The 22416-nt window shown below is 31.9% G+C and overlaps 2 protein-coding genes across 6 annotated transcripts in view; one reads left to right on the top strand and one right to left on the bottom strand.

Moving 5' to 3' along the window:
• Positions 1 to 1213: 1213 nt before the first annotated feature.
• On the top strand, positions 1214 to 13269 carry LOC148235267 (dicarboxylate carrier UCP2-like). 2 transcript variants are annotated; one of them, XM_088186225.1, is made up of 10 exons: positions 1214 to 1346; positions 8681 to 8792; positions 8859 to 9039; positions 9106 to 9242; positions 11494 to 11600; positions 11689 to 11818; positions 12327 to 12394; positions 12455 to 12595; positions 12666 to 12807; positions 12873 to 13269. In XM_088186225.1, the coding sequence occupies exons 3-10, from the start codon at positions 8917 to 8919 to the stop codon at positions 12982 to 12984; spliced, it is 960 nt and encodes a 319-aa protein (XP_088042351.1). In that variant the 5' UTR covers positions 1214 to 1346; positions 8681 to 8792; positions 8859 to 8916; the 3' UTR covers positions 12985 to 13269. The 2 variants fall into 2 exon arrangements, with proteins under 2 accessions (XP_088042351.1, XP_088042352.1); XM_088186226.1 differs by lacking the exon at positions 1214 to 1346 and adding an exon at positions 4910 to 4997.
• A 266-nt stretch (positions 13270 to 13535) lies between these two features.
• The window catches only part of LOC148235265 (cytosolic carboxypeptidase 1-like), an 89850-nt gene continuing 80969 nt past the window's right edge, over positions 13536 to 22416 (bottom strand). For 3 of the 4 annotated variants that reach the window (XM_088186013.1, XM_088186015.1, XM_088186016.1), the window contains exons 21-24: positions 21712 to 21882; positions 17761 to 17937; positions 17572 to 17687; positions 13536 to 13917 (exon numbers count right to left, since the gene is read on the bottom strand). In XM_088186013.1, coding sequence (XP_088042139.1) covers positions 13836 to 13917; positions 17572 to 17687; positions 17761 to 17937; positions 21712 to 21882 — 546 coding nt within the window. In that variant the 3' untranslated portion in view covers positions 13536 to 13835. Of the gene's footprint in view, positions 13918 to 16396; positions 16434 to 17571; positions 17688 to 17760; positions 17938 to 21711; positions 21883 to 22416 lie in introns of all 4 variants that reach the window. The other variant, XM_088186014.1, reaches the window with a different exon arrangement.

Raw genomic sequence — 22416 nt, 5'->3', positions numbered from 1 at the left:
GTAAGGCACTATGACGCCGCCTGACCACAAAGCTGACAAAATTTAGCAAAAACACTACAAATTTATTCAAACAAATCATATCCCAATGTTTTCTTAAAAATATACAAAATTTCATGTTGAGCGGCTTACTAAATCATTATTGTTTTTAAAATACAATATTAGTCGAAGGTTGAAATGCCCAAAATAACAATCATTTTCTTCGAACTAAATAGAAAGTGTTTAAAAAGTTCACTTTAAACATATTGCAAGTTGTAAATCAAACCTATTTAAAAATATATTTATGGTAAATCTTTGTGTCTCAAAAGTTTGCTGACCCCTGCCACAGAGAGGTACAATTGCGTCCCTTAATCTTGGCCGTCGCGTCTATGACGTCAGCGCTCGATAACGCTTTTTTAACACGCGCCATTCAGTTTCTCAACGAGCCACGAGTAGCTGGAATAATTCACGTGTGATACAATTTTTTTTATTTTGCACTTCGTTATCGTATGTATTTGCAGTAAGAATAGGTATAATAAAGTGTGTATATACGTATGTAAAAGGGTGAATTTGAAACTTGATGGTACACAAAAGTAAATTTATATATTTATACATTAATTTTAATTAAGTCTCTACATTTTATCGATGTATTAATTGTATGATTCCGGTCATATAAAATGTTTAATTCCTTTACGGCTACCACATCTTGTTCGGTGGAAAAAAGTCGTTGTCCTAATAGATATTATTCGAGATTCTGAAATAGTTCGATACTATACGATATATATGGAACTAGATCTGGTTAATATAGAGAACGAGATATCAATGTAGATATCACAATAACACACATTTCGTTGGCATTCCAAGTTCTTTCTTATTTTGTTTGTATGAAGTCTTTCTTTTACAAAATTTCATAACTCAAAAAATTAACGGATTAATGAGTTTTTTAGCACCTTGTGGCGCATTGGGCCAAATAATTACCTAATGCCCTAATTCAATATGTATTCAAAGCATATAATTATGTTTGTTGTTTCATTTTTTGCAATGGTAACACTAATGGTTGCGCTTGTGATGAAATTGTTTTCAGGCGAACGTAACAAGTCGTCACATAAGACTTTTTTAATTTACGTAAATATTCTATTATTTAAATTGTAAATATTTAATATTAAAGAACGTCAATAAATTTCGGGGGTCAAATTCCGCTACGTATAAAAACACTTGATCTTATTTGCGTCGCGGGTATGTCTCATGACGTCACGAGGGAGGGGGCGGAGGCGCGGTGGTCGAGCCCCCATGCGTCACCGGACGAAGTTTCACGTCGTATAAAAGCTCGCAGCGATTTTCCGCACTCACTCGAGCGCCGCCATTAGCTGGTGAGTGTACGCGCATCATGCGTGATTCTTTTTTATAACACAAACGGTCATAGCACACTAAAAAACGACTATAAATTAATTAGAAAAAATCTCATTCATCTTTTTATTATCGATAATTTCATAAATTATAATTTTTTTATTTTTTCAATAAATATTAAATAATCAAGTATATTATTTAATTAAATATATATTTTATAACATTGAATATATTTATTATTTTGCATTCGAGAATACAAGGCGAATTCTCCTTATATAACGTGCAATCCCTTCGACATTTTCTATTTCCGTATACACTTTCAATGCTTTGCGATTCTTTATTTACATCCAGAATAGGTCTATTTATTTCTAAATATACGCTTATTTTATACAAAGAGGAAACACTAATTGCGGTAAACGAAGGTTCTGCTTAAGGTGAATCAAAAATCGCATTCAACCTATAAATTAATATGTAGAACGGCATTTTTCTGTACTGGCATTGATTTTTAAAATATCGTGTAATGCAACACACGCCACTACCGATTAATGTCATAATATTTAACTTGTGATGATGAACTTTTTTTGGAACACATATTTGTGTCGCCGATACATTAGAATCGAATCGTTATGTTAGCTTGCCAAAGATTATCGAGTTCAGGTGTAGTGTCGTCTTAATTGATAAGAGTAGTTTATTCCCCGCGGTTTTACTGTTTATTAGACTTCACAAAACCAAAATTAATAAAAAATATGATTAACTGTGTTGCCATGCTGTAAATTTATTGTATTAACGCTAGTTATCGCGATTAATCGACGGTCATGATCGGGATATGTGCCGAAAATATGTGCTAATTAAATTTGCATCCATTTATAGCAATGTTATTTTTAAATCGCGTCATTTGTAGTTTTATCTCAGTGTTGCTATGTAAAATATCTGTGTCTTTTGACACTTTTTTTTTGTAAACATGTTTAATCTACTCATATTATCTTAAATTACTTTTTGATGACAATTAATTACTTTATTAAGGCCAAATTGCTTCAATGACGCGCAATTTTTGAACTCACAAGAAATGTGACAGATCGATACAATAACTAAAAACGATTAAATTAGATTAATATATTGCTTTTGATCGATGCTACTCGATATATATATGATCACATAATCACTTGTGGATTAATCGTTAATACTCGCGTGTCGAAAATAAGATAAAACAACCATTGACATTACGAGATTAATTTCATTTCATTGTATTATCAGCGAAAGCGATAAAGCCTTGTTATTATATATTTATAAAAAAATATTATTCTTGCTCACAATTATTTGGGGGGTCAAGATTGTAATATATTTTAAATAAAAAAAACATGACGTAGATTTAATGAGTCGTCGCTTTGTATTAATACTTTCCGTGTTTATAAATAAATAAACACAATGAAAGCACATAGATCGCGCGGTCTTTGCACCGACCGACCGACAAATGCAAATGCAAATTTTGAGTTAAATAATTACGAGGTCTTAAAAAATATTGCAAAAAAAGTGACCTTCTAAATTCCCATAAACACCTTTACTGTAAACATGTTGATATAAGTATAATAAAAAAATGGAATAATGAATGTACTACGTAACTATTAAGTCATTTCCTGACAAATTTATTGTACATAGTTTTTAATATTATTTAATAGCTTTTGTGCTAATTGAAACGCAATTGTACAATATATCAGTATGTCTATTTATTATCTATTATTTTTTATTGATGTAAATAATAAATTATCTCTGTATCGAATATCTTCATTGTAAACACTTTTATTAATAAATTTAAAAGTTTGGATGACCTTGCTGTAGCGCAAAATGCGATCGCGAATTGCTCTAATTGATTTCATGACTTTTTATAAGCATACCTATTATATAATATTATAATACAATCATAATGTCTAAATATAACTTCCTTTGAAATTACGTCGATGAGGAAAATCTGACATCTTTCACTGATATTATTATTTTCGAACATCTCATTGTAATAAATTAAAGAGTAAATCACTAGTACGTAATATACACAATAATTACGTAATAGGTATAATTTAACTTCTGAATGTATTTAGTTTAACTTTTTTATTTTATGTAATATAATCTTGATATAAAGGAATTTGTTATATTATAAAACATTATCTTAAAAGGTTAATCTAACAAAAATCAGACACGAACATTGATTAAAAAATATTACATAAACAAGATTGTAAAGCGAGTTTCATTTTAAAAATAATTTTATTTACAATTTATTTCTACACTTTCATTAGTATTTTCTTGTATTATTAAATAAAATAATAAACGGCGATACACCTGATTACGAATTAAACCTTTATGCACACTACATTTTCATTTATACTAGGTTTTCCAAGGATATGCTTATATCGAATGTGTTATCAATATTTGACACAATTGATATGTTTTAATTAAAATATACACAGTATTTTTATAATACGTTGCCAGAGTCAGATATACGATTGATTATAAATTTCATTTCCGAGAAAGTGTTCCTTAGGTCGCATTCGATTAATTATTGGGCAACCTTAAATGTGACTCAGACAACACTGAATTGGCTCCATCTTCGCCTCAAATTCTCTACAAATACATACGTATAGTAAGCAATTAGAGTAAATCTTGATTTTCTTTAACAAGTTTCTCATTTTCTTCAAATATAGTTATAGAACCGGTTGGCTATACCATTTTTGTATGTTAACTAGAGAAAACTGCGTTTTGAACAACGCCTTTCAATTATTTGGGACATAAAATATTATCATTTGATATATTGAGTGGTTTTAACCTTTCGAAGTCCAAAGGCATGTATGTCATGCCCAATATATATTTTATTTTTAGAAATCATTATAAAATACTTGATTATAAAATTTCCAGTATTTTATTTCATTAGTTACTTAGAGATACTTCTATCAATATATTACAGTAAAAAGAAGTAAAAAGAAAGTAATTCCTAATCATTTTACCTAGAATTGTTGAATTCCTAAAATTCGTCTATTTTGGAAACAATTTTTTGACCAGTCCGTACCAGCCGCTCAAAACCTAGACATACGTATACATTTACGTACTTATCATTATTTATTCACATGCGATATATAAAGGTTACAGTGAATGTATATTTTTCAGTGAAGTTATATTTTCTTTAGTGAGTTCAAATATATTTTCATTGGTATATATATATATTTCTACTAGCGAAATTATAATTTATCTGATGCGTTAGTGAAATTATATGCTGCTCTTAAATTTATATGAAACTATATTTGATAGTTGCGAAACGTCTATTTTCTGCAAAAAAATGTATTGTTGGTAAATATTGAGAAATCTATTTTTTGGTGTTCTGCCAGAAAGAGACGATACATTTTCTATTACTCCCTTTAGTGTATTTTTAGTCAAGATGTATTTACGCACAATTTATACTTTTGTATATACGTAAGATTTATAAAATCACTTTCTATTAAGTCATATAAAAACATGCATATAAAATACTATACTAGATTTTTTAACATAATTGTCATTGTTATACAAATGGAAAAAAAAACTACTTTTAGTTTCTTTTTAGACGCACATCAGTTCCGATGAATGTGCAAGAAGGAATCTTTGTTTTGAAGGCAAAAAGAGCTAAGAGAGAAGAACAGACAACACTTTTTGTGAATCACACAATCGTTAAATTTAGCCATTATATATTATTAAGTATTTGCTTTTATGTTTGATACGTGTTATTTTTATATGAAGTCCTTTTACTTTTCAAAATATGTCGTAAATTAACACTAGGTTTACGGCACCCGTCAAATTACTTATTATTTTATTTTAAATAATTTATTTAACTTTAATAATACTAAAATATACATAAATTTGAAATATAATTACAAGTAAAATGATAAAGGGAGTGACAATAAAATCATACATTCAACTATTCGAAACATTTTTTTCAAACATGTTCAATTTTCTTAGTACACTTTACACACACAATCTTTTAACATTTTGTACATGCTTCCTTTCTTGATACATTGTGTTCAGTGCATTATTTACAAAGTTTAAGGCTTGGTATGTGACTTCGCAGCCAGTAAGACGCAGATGGAAACCAGTGAGATTTTTTTTATTATATTACATATTGCGACGGACTATGACGGGCAAGATGTTTTTTTCCAAGTAGTGGTGGAGAAGTTGGCGGAAGGATGATGTCGGTGAAAGATCCTCAGAGGTCTTGTAGGTGGCGTGGCAGCGACAGTATAGCTGAGGTTGATCCCTCTCTGTTGCAGTGCTCATCTTGCCGTATGTAGTCCGCGAAGGGGGGAGAGAGGGGTCAGCTAGTCTCTTCGAGTGTTTGCCGGAGTCTGCCAGTCTCTGCTGGAGTCTGCCAAGTGCCCTTTCCTTATTGGAGTTCAGGCTTAAGTATTCAGGGCTGCAAAGCTTGCTGACCATCACCATCACAAACATGCAGCGATCATCCAGTCAATCGCTGCACTCGCTTCTTAGAACAACAAAATATGTATACGCCTTTAGGAAGTGACGTTTGCTTGATGGATATCTCTGAGGTTGAATTGCGTAATGAGAATCTTGTGACGTTATGGCATTATTTGTCTTCAGTGATATATTGTTTCCCGTGACCGTTTCGAAACAAAAAAATATTCATTCAATGCACTGGAGAATCCCTGCGTGTTATTTATGGGGGAATTGATCTAGGCGTAACGAGGGCTTTTATTTTTGGTCACAGATTTTAACGGGAGTTTCAAGAATAGGATCCCCCATACTTGTGTGGTCCCCACAAAAGTATCTATGCATTTATTGCTGACATGTCCAAGATGTTGAAGAAAACTCGAAGGGGCCATCTAACATTTCCTGATTTCACCAAGTAATTTAGAGCTATTTGGTCAACAATATCTACACCACACTTGGTCTTGTAATATGAAATTGTTTCTGGTAAACGTTTATCGTTGTTTTCTAATTTTACGAATGTTTGCTTTGTGCTCAGAAGAAGGACTTTTATTTTTAGCTTACTTTTGTAAACGGTTATCCGATTTATATAGTTGCGAAGAAAATACTTGCATATAAACTTTTTTATCATTTAATATTTTTGGATGCTCTCTTTTATTGGATCGAATGGTCCAACCGTTGTTGTTTTTTCCAATAATAATTTCTTGGCAAGTGGAATACTAGTAAAAAAATTATCAGTCGTTATGTTTCCATCTTCCTGTAAATACGGTTAGGCTAATTTTAAAACTACGTGTTCACCTAAAGGCATCATGGATCGGGTTTCACCTTTTCCCAAATAAGGAAAACCATTTAAAACGTACTTCGATTTCAAATCTACAGCCAACCAAAATTTTATACCAAATTTATGGGGTTTAAATGGCATATATTGGGTGAACAGCATCTAACCTTCGTTGGGACTAAATTTTTAATGACAGAAATATTTTCGCGGACCAAGGAAATAAAAATGGATTTAAATATTATTATTAACCAGTATTGCAAATATTCAATTACGATAAAATAACTTGTTTTGGACGGATTAGCAATACAAACTCTATGAAAGTTACAACATATTTAGCTAATTAACATTAGAAATAGCAAAAGTCGCTTATGAAGTTTGTCGCAAATAAAATAATATAATACGTTTTTAATAGATTTACAGTTGTATACTGTAATGTATAATTAAATAAAATTAAAGTTTTTATAAAATACAACAATATTTTTTACGCTTAATATATTTAGTATTATTTTCATGCATTTTAAAAAATCAAGGCAGTTTTTTCGACAAGAAAAACCCTAAAACAAGCTCTATGTTTTTCTAAATGAAGTAGAAAGGTCGAAAAAAATCTATAATAAAAAGAATTAGGCAGATATGGTGCTCGAATTTTTCTGGATAGGATGTTTCCCCACACAAATTTTGCGGATAAATTTTTACGGACATTCATTATTCTTATTTTTATTTATTTTTCTGAATATAATTGTTGTGGACAAAAATGTATTTTCAAGTGTATTAAATGAAAACATAAAAGTCTGTCCAGAAAAATCACCAAACTGGTAGATATTGGTGTCCCGTTAAAAGAGCGCGGACAAAAGGGCGCAGCGATAAAATAGCGCAACGCATATAAAAAAAATTAATTGAATTAAAAAATATATAATTATGCAGAATAAAAAATGTATCAATCAGACGGATTTACAAAGTGATAAAACATTAAAAGCATTAATAGAAAAATGGCTTTGAAAATAAAAATTAAATTTCATGTTAGATGTAAAAATGTCTTAAATACTAAAATACAAAATATTGAGGTACATACAATAAAATATAATAGAAAATACAAAATACGCAGAGATAAAGTCTTAAGATAATTGTTAATTTTATATTTCAAGGTCGTGAGCTATTCTTTTAAGAATAGTTCAACGTCGTAATACTTTCATAAACTTGTACTGCATTTAGACGCTTGCGGCTGTCTAAAGCCTGAATTGAATCGTTGATTTTTAATTCGTAATGACCCTGTTCTCGACGAAAATGCACATGTACATTATTTTTAATTTTTAATATTTATTGTTATGCTTATGAGTTTTAATTTTTTAATTAAAGATTTTTCAAATTCACTTGTTTCCTGCCGTAAAATAATTTGAAAAGTGACCGCTATTTCTTTCTTTGGAATTTAAATATTAAGAATTTGACATTATATCTAGATGTGTATTATTCGTGTTTGGTTTAGTTAAAAATATAAGTCTACTGTTAAGAAGTGATATAGTAGATTCCTGCTCTAAATGGTAAATATTAAGTAAAATAAAAATCCATCATAAAATATGTACTTTTAAATATTTAAAAAAAATAAAGCAAGGGTAATTAAGTATAATAAACCTGTTTTGCAGTTAGCAACCCAGATATCGCCATATTGCAATTAGTGCAAGAGTTTAAGTTTATAGCCGTCTAAGCAGGACCGCATTCGAAATATTATATTAATTTAATTTTAACAAAAAAAAAATTTACTTATTTTTGAGCATAACTATATTTTAGAATTTTTGTTGCACAAGGAACAGAAGTCGCTGATCGATATGGGCACTTTCATGTTTCACAGTCAGGGTCACAGTACAAGTGGATCGTTTATGAAGTAATAATTCATCGTTAGATAAAGTCGATTGCAAATGGCGACGCTACAGGTCCAAAATTCATCGATTGGAATTTGGTCAATCATTTAACGATGTTTAATTTAATCAATGCAATAAATCACACACGTGTCGCTTTTGTTTATATATATTATAATTAAAACAAATACCTATATATATAAAAATCTTCATAAAAAATATAAATTTTCTCGTTCACATTCATAATTATTTATATTTTATTTTTCAGGAGGCGTAGCATGAGCAGCAGGGAGTGCCATATTAAATTATTCAAAACATCGGCACCACCCTGATTATTTTATTTATTATAATTTTAAATTAAAATTGCTTATTAAACACATGTAGGTATATCAGCAATATTTTAAGATAACCGAATAATAATAAAAAAATAATGATAATACTTTCAGATTCATTTGTAAATTAGTGCCAAACACATCTGTGATAATAGTAATTAAATAATTTAAAATGGCTCCTGCACCACCGGTTGACAACCACCCGCTGGGTATCAAAGTTTTGACCGCTGGCTTTTCTGGCTGCGTCGCTGACGTCATAAGTTTTCCTTTAGACACTGCGAAAGTACGCCTACAGGTAACATTTACAAAATTAATTTATATATTATTTTATATAAAATATTGTTGTACAACCTATAAATAGATACAAGGAGAAGGAAGAGCTATGAACGTAGCTCTGTCTGCTGAAGGTGGAATTCTTCATGCTCCTGTAGTAGCAGCCCCTAGATATAAGGGAGTTGGCTCTACTATTGCCACTATCGTGAGACAAGAAGGTCCTAAGTGAGTATTTTTTCAAATCTTAGGATATGCTATTAAACTTTCTATTCAATACAATTATAAGATATCTATGTTTGTGTATAGTAAATTAAATAAAAATCTATTAAATCGATTATATGGATGATGTCTAGAGTACAGTATAAATGGACTATAGAATGCCCGATCAATATTTTCCTTTTCATATCGTCGGGGTCACCAGATTGAGGGTCAAGTGTTAATATAACATAGTATAATATTGTAATTAAGCTAGACTCATAGAATACTTTGAACCTTATACGTTTAAATCATTTTAGGAGATTTTTCCCACAGTGAAATAAAATAAAATAGCGTTGATTTTAAGCGAGATATCAACAAATTTTTTATATGTAGTTGAAGTTATTGTTGTAAATTTTCAGTAAAATTCAGTATCTATTCACGCTTGCTCAGGATCTGCGGAGGGCTAGTTACGCCTCTGTATTAGTATGTTGCCCGGGTGACCCTTTATAAACGGCGCCATTGTGCTTGCTCCCAACGACAATAAAAAAATCTCAAAGATGAACTATGGTTGAGCGAAACAATGTATAGTGTACAATACTCATTGTTTATGTTTGTTATTCTTCGTCTTAAAGTGCCTTCAATTGTTTTCAGTTGTTAGGCGTTTTAATTTGTAACAGAAATAGCTACACAGTGAGCATAGTAGAGAATAGAGTAGTGGTTTCTCGATAATATGGGACAAATTATTGGAGATTTTTAGGATGGTGTATTTTTTATCGAAACTTTTTCCCTCGAGAAGAGTGCTTTAGTCTTCTTATGGCATGAGATGAGGTCCTTCGTGAGAAGGCCGTCTTAACCAGAAATATCATTTCAGCTTTCCAGGGGGGGGGGGGGAGACAAAAGTTAGCCAGTCAGTGGTCGTTTTTTAATATTTCATTCATAGTATTTCATTAAATGAAATGCATTTTCTGGGCAAATACCTTCCTTAAAAGACGTTCCTGGTCTTATCGGGCTTGGATAAGCAAAACACTAGTTTACCAACAAATCAGCTTACCCCAACGTCTGTTCATTACGGACGCCAGCGGTATAATAACAAGCGAGAAGCTTCTGATCGGCCTGGTCCAATAATATTGACTATGAACAACGTTTTGTTGGGTATGTTCCAAATAATTCACGGCATTTTCCCCTTTTATCACTTCTCAGAAGTAAAAAAATCGCGTCAAAAGCATTGCAGTGGGAACGATTACGATTTTATTGCTTTCGACGTGGATTTTTGACTTCCGAGAAGAGATAATTGTTTCTTGCGCTCTCCTTTTGGTCAAAATTCGGTTTAATGCTTCATAATATAAGTCCTAATATTGTTATAACATGCTATACCGGGCGTTTCCATGGCACGCAATGGCACGATTTTATTGCTTTTGACGTCGATTCTAAACAGGGACCCCCTTGAATTTGGACAGAAAAATGCATGTCATTTAATGAAATACCATGAATCATAATGAAATCGAAATATTAAAAAAAATGGCGTCCCTGTCTAGTAGGAACCCCCTTGAATTGAAATGTCAACGGAACAAAACCAAGTTTGCATATAATATTAATATAATAACCTAACCTAATTAAACTTATATTTGTAATATATATAGGTAAAAAAATAGTTTTAAATTTAATTTTATTATTTTACGTACATACAGTTTGAGAAACTGGTAATCGCGCTGGCTCTGGCCCAATATGTTTTAAACGAAAAATTTATGGTTTTAATAAAGAAATGTCACGTGTAACTTTGGACAGATTTACGTTTTATTATAAGCTTTGTTTGAATTGTGAAATTATATTTTGCTTCCGAAAAGCCGATGTTGTCCCTTGGGTCATTATCTCAGTATAATACTCATGTAATATTTAGTGCCTAAAACAATAGTATTTGCTTTGAAAAATCTTTGTTTACATTATTTAATACATTCATCAATATGTATACCACATTCGTAGACTCAATTAGTCATGAATGTTATAAATTTCAAGTAAGGTCGATTTTCGACGTCGAGCTCTTGTTAGCCTTGACCTCTGAATTCACGAATTTGTTATAATGCGACTCTGAAACGTCGCAAATTGCGCTATTTACTATTTACATACAAACTTATCAGACCAAAAATATACGATTTTATGTGATAATTGAATAATTCAAGATAAATATTTTGCACGCACAACATATTGACGATAATTAATCTAAACTTAGTACATACATATTTTCAAAATGTAATTGATCAACAAATCGATTATTTTGCAGAGCTTTGTACAATGGATTATCGGCTGGTTTGCAACGACAGATGTGTTTTGCAGGAGTTAGACTTGGATTGTATGATAAAGTAAAAGAGATATATCTGCCTATATTTGGTATGTGTATTTATGAATTAAATTGGCATCCGTTGGTGTTAAACGTTCTATCGTTTCTAATTAACTATGTATAATTTTGTTGTTTTAGGTGGTAAAAGAGGCGGAGGATTAGATGTTACTGCTCGCGTTGCAGCTGGAATAACCACAGGAGCCATGGCAGTCATGTTAGCTCAGCCGACGGACGTTGTCAAAGTCAGGATGCAAGCCCAAGCTGGAATGTAATGATATCATATTTATTTAAATAAGTAAGATATGAAGACCCTAAATCAGTAATGAAATAATTAGCATAAACATAGTTTTAAAGAAATCATAAATTTGCTAATTTAAAAATCTTCACAGGAAAGTTGTAGCTAATTTCAGAACCTTTTTATGTCTTCTTTTCAATGGTAGGCATTCGAACATTTTTTTAAAAATGTAAAACATGTTTCATTAGAAATGTAAAATTATATATGCTATGCTATCTATGATGTTTAAAACTCCGTCTCTTTCTTCATGCATTCTAAAGCTGTTTTTCTTTGAGATGATTATCACATTTTTTCTGCGGCTTAATCTCCATTTGCATTAAAAGTGCAAGACAAAGATCGCATTGATACTATTTCAGGCTTAGAAATCCAATATTGTAAAACGCTGTAACATATACGGAATAACGCTCCCATAAATAATATAATTTTTGCGATGTAACAGTCTTATACATTACAAAATATATAATTTTATATCAATTTACAGTTACAAATCGACGATTCAAGCATATAAACACATCGGTACAAACGAAGGCTTTAAAGGATTATGGAAAGGTAATGATTTTACTATCAATATAATATAAGCAGAATTTTATAAATACATATTTTTATCAGGAACACTTCCAAATATAAGCCGCAATGCCATAATAAACGTGGCGGAGATTGTTTGCTACGATATTGTAAAAGATATGATTTTGCGCAGGAGTCTCATGGATGATGCGATTCCTTGTCATTTTGTATCGGCTGTGATCGCTGGTATAATTCAATATACATTTTATAATAATTTATATAAATATATATATTATTTTATAATATGTATTTTAAGGTTTTTGTGCAACGATTGTGGCGTCACCGGTTGACGTAGTTAAAACACGTTATATGAATTCACCAAAGGGAAAATATAAAGGTGCTGTAGATTGTGCTGTGAGAATGGGAATGCAGGAAGGACCAATTGCTTTTTATAAGGGGTTAGTAAAAATATTTTATAAAAATGAGAACGATTATTTAATTTTTATTTTTGTTTTTTTTTTAGATTTACACCTTCGTTTTATAGATTAGTGTCTTGGAACATTTGTATGTGGATTACGTACGAACAAATTAAACTACTTGTGACAAAACAACTTAAGATTAAAGAAAGCGAATAAGACTATTTTTGTATGAATTTTATCAATATTTGTGCATTCGTGATATTACAATTTTTTGGCTGGACCAAATGTTATATTATTTTTTAGACAAAATGTTGAGATGTTGAAGAATCATAAATAGCACAAATGTATAACAAATATCAAACATATATCTCAACATTTTTATATATTTATAAATAGGTGCTAAATTATTATATAAAATACTTATTAATTATGTATTATATTATCATTATTTGTGATTTATGTCAATTTTTTTAAATAAAATTGAAATTTAATCATTATAAATTTATTCTCTTTCAGAATATTTATTAGCATAGTATCAAACCATTTTTTTAATAAAAAATTGGATTGAAACTTTGCTAATAATACAAATTGATTTTATCTTTAGAGCTTTATTATTTATGTAAAATTCTACAGAAATTTCAAGATAATCAATTTATTATAAAAAAGTAAATATAACGTTTTAGATTATTACTTTTTTACTTATAAATAAACACAATCTATCCGATTTATTATTATTTATTAAATTCATATACATTTTTAATAATTTTAAAACCACCAAGAACCATACAATATGTGTTTAATTATCACAATAAATTATAAATAAAAACGGCAAAAAATAATATCAATTATTATAGATTAATTTTAGAACACAACCATAGATGTCATTATTTAGACTTGAAAAAAATGATGAAAAACATCAGACTTTTAATTTGGTTTTAATTATTGATGAGCGATGATAAATTTAATTATCATAATAATATTTTAAAAATTATTAAAATATTGCTATTTTTAATTTATATATTATTTATAACATAATTTTAATTAATACAATACAAGCAAACTGTTATTTATTCAATGTCTTCTTCGGAGTCAGATAATGAATAGATGTTTTCACTGCTGGATGCATCACTGTCGATTTCTTTGTCTTTTCTGTAAAAAGAAAATTTGTATGTTAGTACGTTTGTGTGGTTTATTAGTCCAGTTTAAACGTATAATTAGCGAACTGTAAAACCGTGCTTGAACCTGAAAAAAACACACCTGTATGTCAGTAAAAACATGCTGGCTTTATCGCTCAATTATTAGTACAACTAAATGTTTAATGTACGTATTTTTGTGGGGGTATTGCTTGAGATAAAATTTAACAAGCACAAAAAATAACATGTAACATGCAGTTAATATAATTTGATTGCGAGAACTTCTTCAGGGGTTCATCAGTATTTAACGAAATTATTAAATATTAAATGCTTATTAATTGCTCTAAAGTAATGATTGATGTGTATATAGTAAGTACTATAATATATTGAATATTAATTTATAAATATGGACAAAAATAGTTAAATATAAGGAAACAAATTTAAAGCAATAAAAAAAATATTTCAAAAATGTAAAACTTTTTATAACATTATTACGACTTACAATAAGTGATTGAAGTACATCTAAACCGAATTTTGACCAATAGGAGAGCGCAAAAAACAATTATCAATAAGCAATAAAATCGTGTTGGTGCCATCGCAGTGGGAACGCTCGCTACCAAACGTTCTCACTGCGACGACGCCGACACGATTTTATTGCTCTTGACGTGAATTTTTGCCTTCTGAGAAGTGATAATTGTTTTTGTGCTCTCCTATTGCCCAAAATTCGGTTTGAATTACTTTGAACAATACTATCATATCAGAAGTCCGTTGTAATATCGGTAAGAATAGTTATCGTATTTTTAAAACATAATGTAATATCCAAGTGCAAACTAACTATGGAGCCATATGCGAGACGTCTGTCTGTACTTATTCTTTCGCTTACTTTTTCTTAGTTTATATTTTGGACTTGATCTAATGAAAGTTTTAAGAATATAGAACTTTCATTAGGCAAGTTGAGTTTTGGTAATTCGTGTAGGTTAGGTTTGGGTTCAATTATACATCGTTAGTAGAAATATATATATGTATATCTACTGGTGAAAGTGTATTTGGACTTCACTAGTAAAAATATACTTTAACTGAAAAATACACATTCACTGTAACATTTATACATCGCATGTAAATAAATATTTATAAGTACATAAATGTATATATTACTACGTATAAATAAGTTGAAATCATATAATTATACCTGGACATACCAGACAAATTATATTTTCACTGGTAAAAATATATATCCACCGGTTAAAATGTATTTCATTGAAATGACATATTTAAAAAAATATTTTCGAGATAGATTCCAGACTTACATGGGAATTTCAGTTTTAGAATCAGAAACGTCATTTTAGATTTTTACACGGGGAGGGGGGGGGGGGGCAAAAGTTGGGCAGTCAGTTTTTTGATAATATTTTGATTTCATTAAGCATACTATATATTAAATGGAGGACAAATGCTTTCACCTGCTCCCCCAAATAACCTCCATGTAAAACTCGATTTTTTATACATTGTATATATGAATGATATTCGTAAGGTAAAGATAAAATGTTCATAGGATGCGTCGAAGTCGTAGCAGTTCCTTATTTATTTAATGTAAATCATTCGTTGCAATATAACTGGCGTTAGCCCAATGCGTTACAATGGCGTTAACACAATCAAAGCATTTTAAGTACGTATTGAGACATCAGACTTTTTATTTTATGTTTATTTTGAATGTCAAAGATATGAACATTCAAACAATTCGTATTTATAATTATTTAAATCGACTAACGTATATTTCTACATTGAAAAAAATCTTACAATTTTAAATGAATACAGTCCATATAAGTATACTTTATAAATAACTTGAACAATGACTAGTATAAGAAGTCTGTGTTCATACAAAAGTCTATTCATTTTATATGAACAAATATACAATGCTATCTTATTCAATTCTAATCTGGAAAACATTTTCAACTCCATGGAATAAATCTTTCGATTGACAATTCTCACAAGAATATTAAACAAAAGCCCTACGCACACAAGGACGATAGTAACCCGCATTTTTTCTTCTCATATCCTTTATAATATATTATAAAATGCAAACGATCGCTTATCTATGTATGTAACGACACCGTCATGAGCGGTTTCGCGTATTGACTGCAAATTAGTACCAAGCTAAAAAAATATATAAATATGTACCAGCATCTGTGTCGTGAATCTTACGGCGTTTCCGAGCTATTATTATCTTATGGGGAATTTTCACTATACGAGAAATGATTTGAGTGGCTAGCGCTGCAATGCGCTGGCCGGAAACCAGCCGCGGATATGTGCTTACTGAATAATAATTAAACCCAAAGGACGCCAGTTAGTAGTTACTAGCAAGATTAGATGCAAGATAGTGACGACGAATCGTAAAACTGCACTCTTTACGATCGAGATACTGATGCAATTAGTGACTTAAGTTTTTTTTGTTATTTTAAAATGGAAATCGACATATAGATTATAGATAGCATTCTTGCCTCCATGCACTCCGGTCCACTGTTGAAAGCTTCTTTTCTGTTGAAAAAGCATATAAAAAACATTGTTAAATAAATAATATAATTAAAAATATTAAGACTTTGGTTTAAATAATAAAATTCGATAGTCAGTTAAACTCAGCCAGCTTGTGATACATCCGATTATTACATTGTACCTTGATTGATAAAATAACGTAGAGCTTTTTAATCTGGTACCAAGATTGATTTCCACAAATAAATTAGACCTTTATTATCTTACGGTTGTGGCAAATTATTAATTTATGATATGGTATTTTAAATCTTCTACATAATTTTTAAACAAACTTCATAGCTTCTACATAATTTTTAAACAAATCATGTAGAAGCTATGAATCAACAATTTTTTCAAGTAATGGAACATCAAAGAGATTTTTTCGAAATAGAAAAAGTCTTTACTTATATGAAAACCTTTCCTTTAAAGTGATACAGGCAATTTTAGTGATTCCAATTCACTTTATTTACACTCCCTCAGAAACATTGATTTCTTCCTTCGAAAGTCCAATATCTTTCTTCCTTTCTTTATCTTACACCAACTTAAGAACCCTTGTTTTAACTATTGATTATAGAATGAAGATATTATTTAAATTTCAACCCTTTGCATTATTTGATCTTCGAAATGTCCATCTAGCAAATTTTATTTTAAAGGCGTGGATATATTTCTTTGGTCGAATAGACGAGCGCAACAATTGGTTGAATGATTTCTGCGTGGTTGTGATTCGCTGGAGACCTCCCCAACCTACTATACAAAAGGATGGTCTCCGAGGGACGATCGAACAAACCGAGAGACTGCAAAGCGACACACTATGAGACAGACACCGTCGACGATTGATCACAACCACCAGTTTTCGGAGAAAAGCAATACAATTTGTTTCGATATATGTAATACTAAATAAAGTGTTACCAGATTTCCGGCGTCTATTTCTGGCTGCGAAATCAGATTCCTTAAGGCTATTAACAATAAATATTTTTTTGCACATGAATTCAAGTCGTATTAACCCTTTTATCGCCTATTACTATATTAAATATTATAATTTACGATATACTAATAATATATCCATTAATAAATAAGTGATTGCTTTCTCATTTAATGATCGGAATTATACGATTGGTTTTATGATTTCATATTTTTTATAACCTACCCGTTGTCGTCAGCCACGAAGAAAATATCATTCGGAGCAGCGTCCTTGAGGGTGGCCAGCGCAGTGCACAAGTCCTTGCCGATCTCTTTCAGGTGGCTAGTGTTGAGCTGTAGTCCCTGTAATTTATTATTACGCCCCGGTTCACAATGCGTTTGCGTTCGAAATAAATTTATATAGTCAACAGCCGACCTTATAGGGTCCTTGGTCGAAACCGCAAAAGGACGTTTCGAGCGTGTAGGACAGCTCCACGCCGAGTTGCCTCCAGACGGTCACCCTGGCGGTGGACTCCCTCTCGCGCTCGACCCTGAAGCTGCAGCTCTCATCGGAAAACGCAGGACAGCATTTTTGCATGGCCACTGGGAGACACTAGAACATATAAATTTCATGTTATAATATTTACAATAATATAAAAAAGTTAGCATTTTGAATTGTTCATATTTTTTATGCCTTTGGTGAATAAAAAAACACTATAATTAATTTCCGGATATTCCCCATATTAAAATCAGTATGCTACTTTAGCACACGAAGAATATAAAGCTTGTTTTCCTTGGGGAGATTGTTCATGTACCATAAGCAGCTACACGTATTAATATTGCAAATATCGACCACCTACGTGGGTGGGTTGATACAATGTGGATGTAACGGCGGCACAATGAGGCTGATCTAAATTAGATTTTCCGCTCTGTAATGAGATCCTGTAAGAGGAGGAAAAGGCGATAATATTCAGCGATGGAATGCCGCGTGGGTCGAAGGCAATGTTGGCCAAACAACAATCGGAGAGGTCTCAAAAAGAGGGCCTGGGGCTGGGCGGGGATTAATATTTTAGTGACTCTCAAAATTTTAATTACAAAAAAGACATGATTGGCAATTTGCAGGCGCGGTGTATGCAAGTGGTAATATCCGGTGTTATTAGAGGTGGATAAAAACAAAAAAATATTAGTGATTTATGAATATTACATTATATAAATTGCTATGTGTAGTTAAATGAAACCATTCCCGAGTTGCATCTCTTTATGGTATGGAAAGCTTCTAAAAAGTGTAAGTTACCTCTCGATTAAATTTTGTTTATTAGACAATAAAATGTCAAGGAAAAGAAAAGTGCAGCGATAATTGCTAGAAATTTGGCATCGTGTTTTCTTGTTAGATGTGTAATCAAAAATCGAAGAAAAGTGTTTTTTATTTCAATACCACACCTAAGGAATTCTTAAGACACGCCAGAAATATTAAATTGAAAAAATATCGATTTAAATTGATCTTTATAACCAGTGGCGTAGCTATAGGAGAGCGGGCCGCCCCGGGCGGCACTTGCTTGGGAGCGGCATACTCGCGATGGGATCGTCTAGTGTGGTTCTTAACCCTGAATGCACTAAAGCATATATAAATCCGCGAATAACAAGAGCTTAATAATATCCAATTTATTATTTTAAGATATGCTGATTTTATGACCCTGCAAAAAAATGTATAGGGGGGGAGGAGGGCGACAATTTTAAGGATAACCCTGGGTGGCACATACTGTTTATAACAATAAAAATGTTTAAAATATTAAGAACAAACTCAACAAATGCATGTGTTTAAATAAATGCATTGCTTACAACCCGAAACAAGTTTTAGTAATGACATATCACAAATTACGGTCTAAATATTTTCTTTCTGGTGATAAAAAATAAGTTGTATACAGTGAAACCTCAGTATAGCAAAGCTCACGGGACCGAAAATTTTTTCGTTACACTGAAAATTCGTTATATGTGGAATGTAATGAAGATGATATACTTTTATTTTATTTTTAATTACCATATTACTACAGCATCAAAATAACCTCACAAGAGTCCGTACGGTAACGTCGACCAACAAAAATGAATCCGCTTCCCTCTTCACGTTTGAAATTTTTTTTATTGCGAAACATTCAAACAATAGTACTCGCAGATTTCACTGTATTTAATGACAAGTGCAGGTGCTGCCAAATCTTCACATGTTTAAACTTCAACTGCTACACAAAAGTTTTTATAAGAAAAAACACAAATCTCATTCATCCAAAGTAAGCGTACATAAGTGCAAAAATAAAGTACATTATTCCGTTGGAAATTAACATTCGACAATAACCTTCATCAAAAACTTTCAGCAGTTATTCTATACTTAGGACACACGCAAGTTCATCTCAACTCGCACTACATCGATCAAGACTGCCGCTTCCCTCTTCACGTCAACCTTGGCCCAACTACGACGACCGGAATTCAGAGTTCAACCTTCAGACGCAGACAGAATTATACAAACTGTATATGGATGTGATTCAAATATTAATTATAAAGTAAATTACTTTGAGTATAGAAGATAAAGTTGAGTTTTACATATATCAACTGAAAAAATATGACTTAAGAGATTATGAACTGAGATGGAAATTATGTGAAAAAATTATGGAAGATTTATTGCTGTTGCACCTATCAAAAAGTAAAATAACCACTGTTCTAGACTTAGTATTAATTAATAAAAGTGTGGATATGTAGGAACCAAATACTGGTAGTCAACATGTATTATTTTATATAATTATTATAATATTCCAATTTAAAGTATACGGAGAGTGCTCGAGTATGTCAAACGCTTAATTATATGCCCCGTTAATCTCCCGCCAACTAAAACATGGTCTGCTCAGATAAATTTTCCAACCACCCTTCGTGATCGCGATGCGATCGGCTCTATTCATGGCGCTCGTTAATGACGCCAGCACTAAATAAAAAAAAATCAAATTCGTCCGCGAACACATCGTTTATTGCGCACCACACTACAGATTCCACGGGTTCGTTGGTGTGCCTTAGCAAAAAAATACACATGTTTTATACGCTGAAACGTGTTGTGGTGCCTTGTAGTTTTCATGCAAGGGCGGCTTGAAAGGTTCACCGTTAAATTAAAATTATTTAATATCGCAAAATGGATTTCATTAGAATCAGAATAAATATTATTTTGTGTCTCAATATGTATCAATAAATTAACCATTAAAAAGATTCGAAAAAAATTAGATCTCGGTTATGAGCTCTAAAGACGGCCCTTTTTTATCTGTCTTTATGACTCCGATTGTGAATAACATCGATTGTTTTATATTTGAATATAATTTTCTTCTTTAATATATACTGTAATAATTTCTATTAATGTTATATATGTAGTTTTATCTGCTAGTTAATTTTAACATTTTTATTGATCGTCATATCGCAGAACGCGAGATTCTTCGGTAGTGTTAAATTGTTAATATTAGTCCTCACAAATTGAATGTCATCGCTATAGACAGAAACAAGTTGGCGATTGAATTTCAGCGACAGTTTCTTTCTCCCTTATAAATAAAGTGATAGTAAATACACATTTGTAATTTGATATCTGAAAATATGTGGTACACTAACCGAAGTTATTAAATACAATTAACTTTTCACACAGCCCTCATAGATCCAGCAAATAACTTAGCCTAGCCACATTATGCAGAGCTTCCAGATTCGGTCGTTTCCACCTCCTCGTGGTAGCGATCACGCCGGAAGATAGGCCAAGAGAGCGCTCCATACGGAGACCAGCGACCGTCCTATCTATGCACCAGCATCGCGAACAACAAACGGCCTAGCTCTCTTTCGCCGATTCGTCGTTTTTTCCACCTCGCCGTCGTTTAATGGGAGGGTCGTAAAATGGTTCTCCATTAGGATAATGATCTCATCACACGCAGACGCTAGCAGGGCGCGCTCTCCGTCCACTTCTCTCTCTCTCGCTTGTTCAATTTAGAAAAAGAAAAAGACATTATTATGCAGTAAAAAGGGGGAACACACAGCGCCCGATATCACCTCTGGCGACCGCTAACTCTTTCGATCTGATCGATTTATGTACGCGCCGCTCGCGTGTGTTCCTGACTTCTTTTTTTGCCCGGCGATCCGCTCGAGAGAGCAGTGAGCTTTTTTGCCCCTCTCGTTGCGCTGGATGTATGCATGATGCAAGGCAATTATTTCAGAATTGAGCTTTTATTGAATGCTAAATTGCAATCAGCGATAATCCGACGATTTGTAATAGCAGTGACTACTTTATATTATGAGTTTATCACCATAATCGTTAAAAATATACGTGCGTGATCTGAAATAAATTATGATGTCTCAAAATTAATTTTAAATTCCTTACCAAATAATTGAGCGGCTTCTCGGAAACGACTAGATCTCGGTCTCTCACACACCAGCTCTGCTCGCGCGAGCATCCATACAGAAAGACGTTCTTCTTCTTCGAATGCCCGTGGTAATCGCAAAAGACGGCCGCAGGTCTCCTGAGGGCTCGGCTCATGTACTCCAGCAATCCCTGAGGAATATAAACAGACTGAGTTAACATTGAATATATTATATCGATGTTAGTGATGGCAAAAATATAATACTCATAAAAAAATATGTAAAATGGTAAGTAGGATTCAATGAAGCACAGTTATTCGGGAGTTGTTTAATGCTTCAAACTAATTGGGAACGCAAACGCTGGTAATTTGGTGGTAGAGTACGCTCGTGATAAAGATGCCGGTTTGTTATTGTGTGTGTGTACATGTATATGAGAGGGAGAAGCGATGTAGCGTGTACTTTGTCTCGCTTTCTCTTTTACGGACAGTCGCTGATTCGTCAACGCTGGTATTCGTCATTAAAGTGCAGTGTGGCACAGAAGTTCGATCTTTTCTAGTGATTATGAACGATAATGAACGATAATGTTCGATAACGACAACGATAATTTTTCATTATCGATTATCGTTCGATATCGTTAATGAACGATAATGATCGATAACGAACGATATTATTGTTTGTTTAAGCGATATTTGGCGGGAAAGTAAAAAAATAATAATGTTAACCAATG

Source organism: Plectrocnemia conspersa, unplaced genomic scaffold (genome assembly GCF_051122295.1).
Source record: "Plectrocnemia conspersa isolate PC_06_02 unplaced genomic scaffold, ASM5112229v1 ptg000005l, whole genome shotgun sequence".
Lineage (NCBI taxonomy): Eukaryota > Metazoa > Arthropoda > Insecta > Trichoptera > Polycentropodidae > Plectrocnemia > Plectrocnemia conspersa.
The sequence above is the reverse complement of the archived record's forward strand: the minus strand, read 5'-3'. Positions and strand labels throughout refer to the sequence as shown.

Bases quoted from the DNA above. Each gene is read 5' to 3' on its own strand.
- LOC148235267 (XM_088186225.1), top strand. From the start codon at position 8,917: ATGGCTCCTGCACCACCGGTTGACAACCACCCGCTGGGTATCAAAGTT. The intron at 9,040-9,105 runs GTAACATTTACA...ACCTATAAATAG, and splicing joins CTGCGAAAGTACGCCTACAG to ATACAAGGAGAAGGAAGAGC. The intron at 11,601-11,688 runs GTATGTGTATTT...TTGTTGTTTTAG, and splicing joins GATATATCTGCCTATATTTG to GTGGTAAAAGAGGCGGAGGA.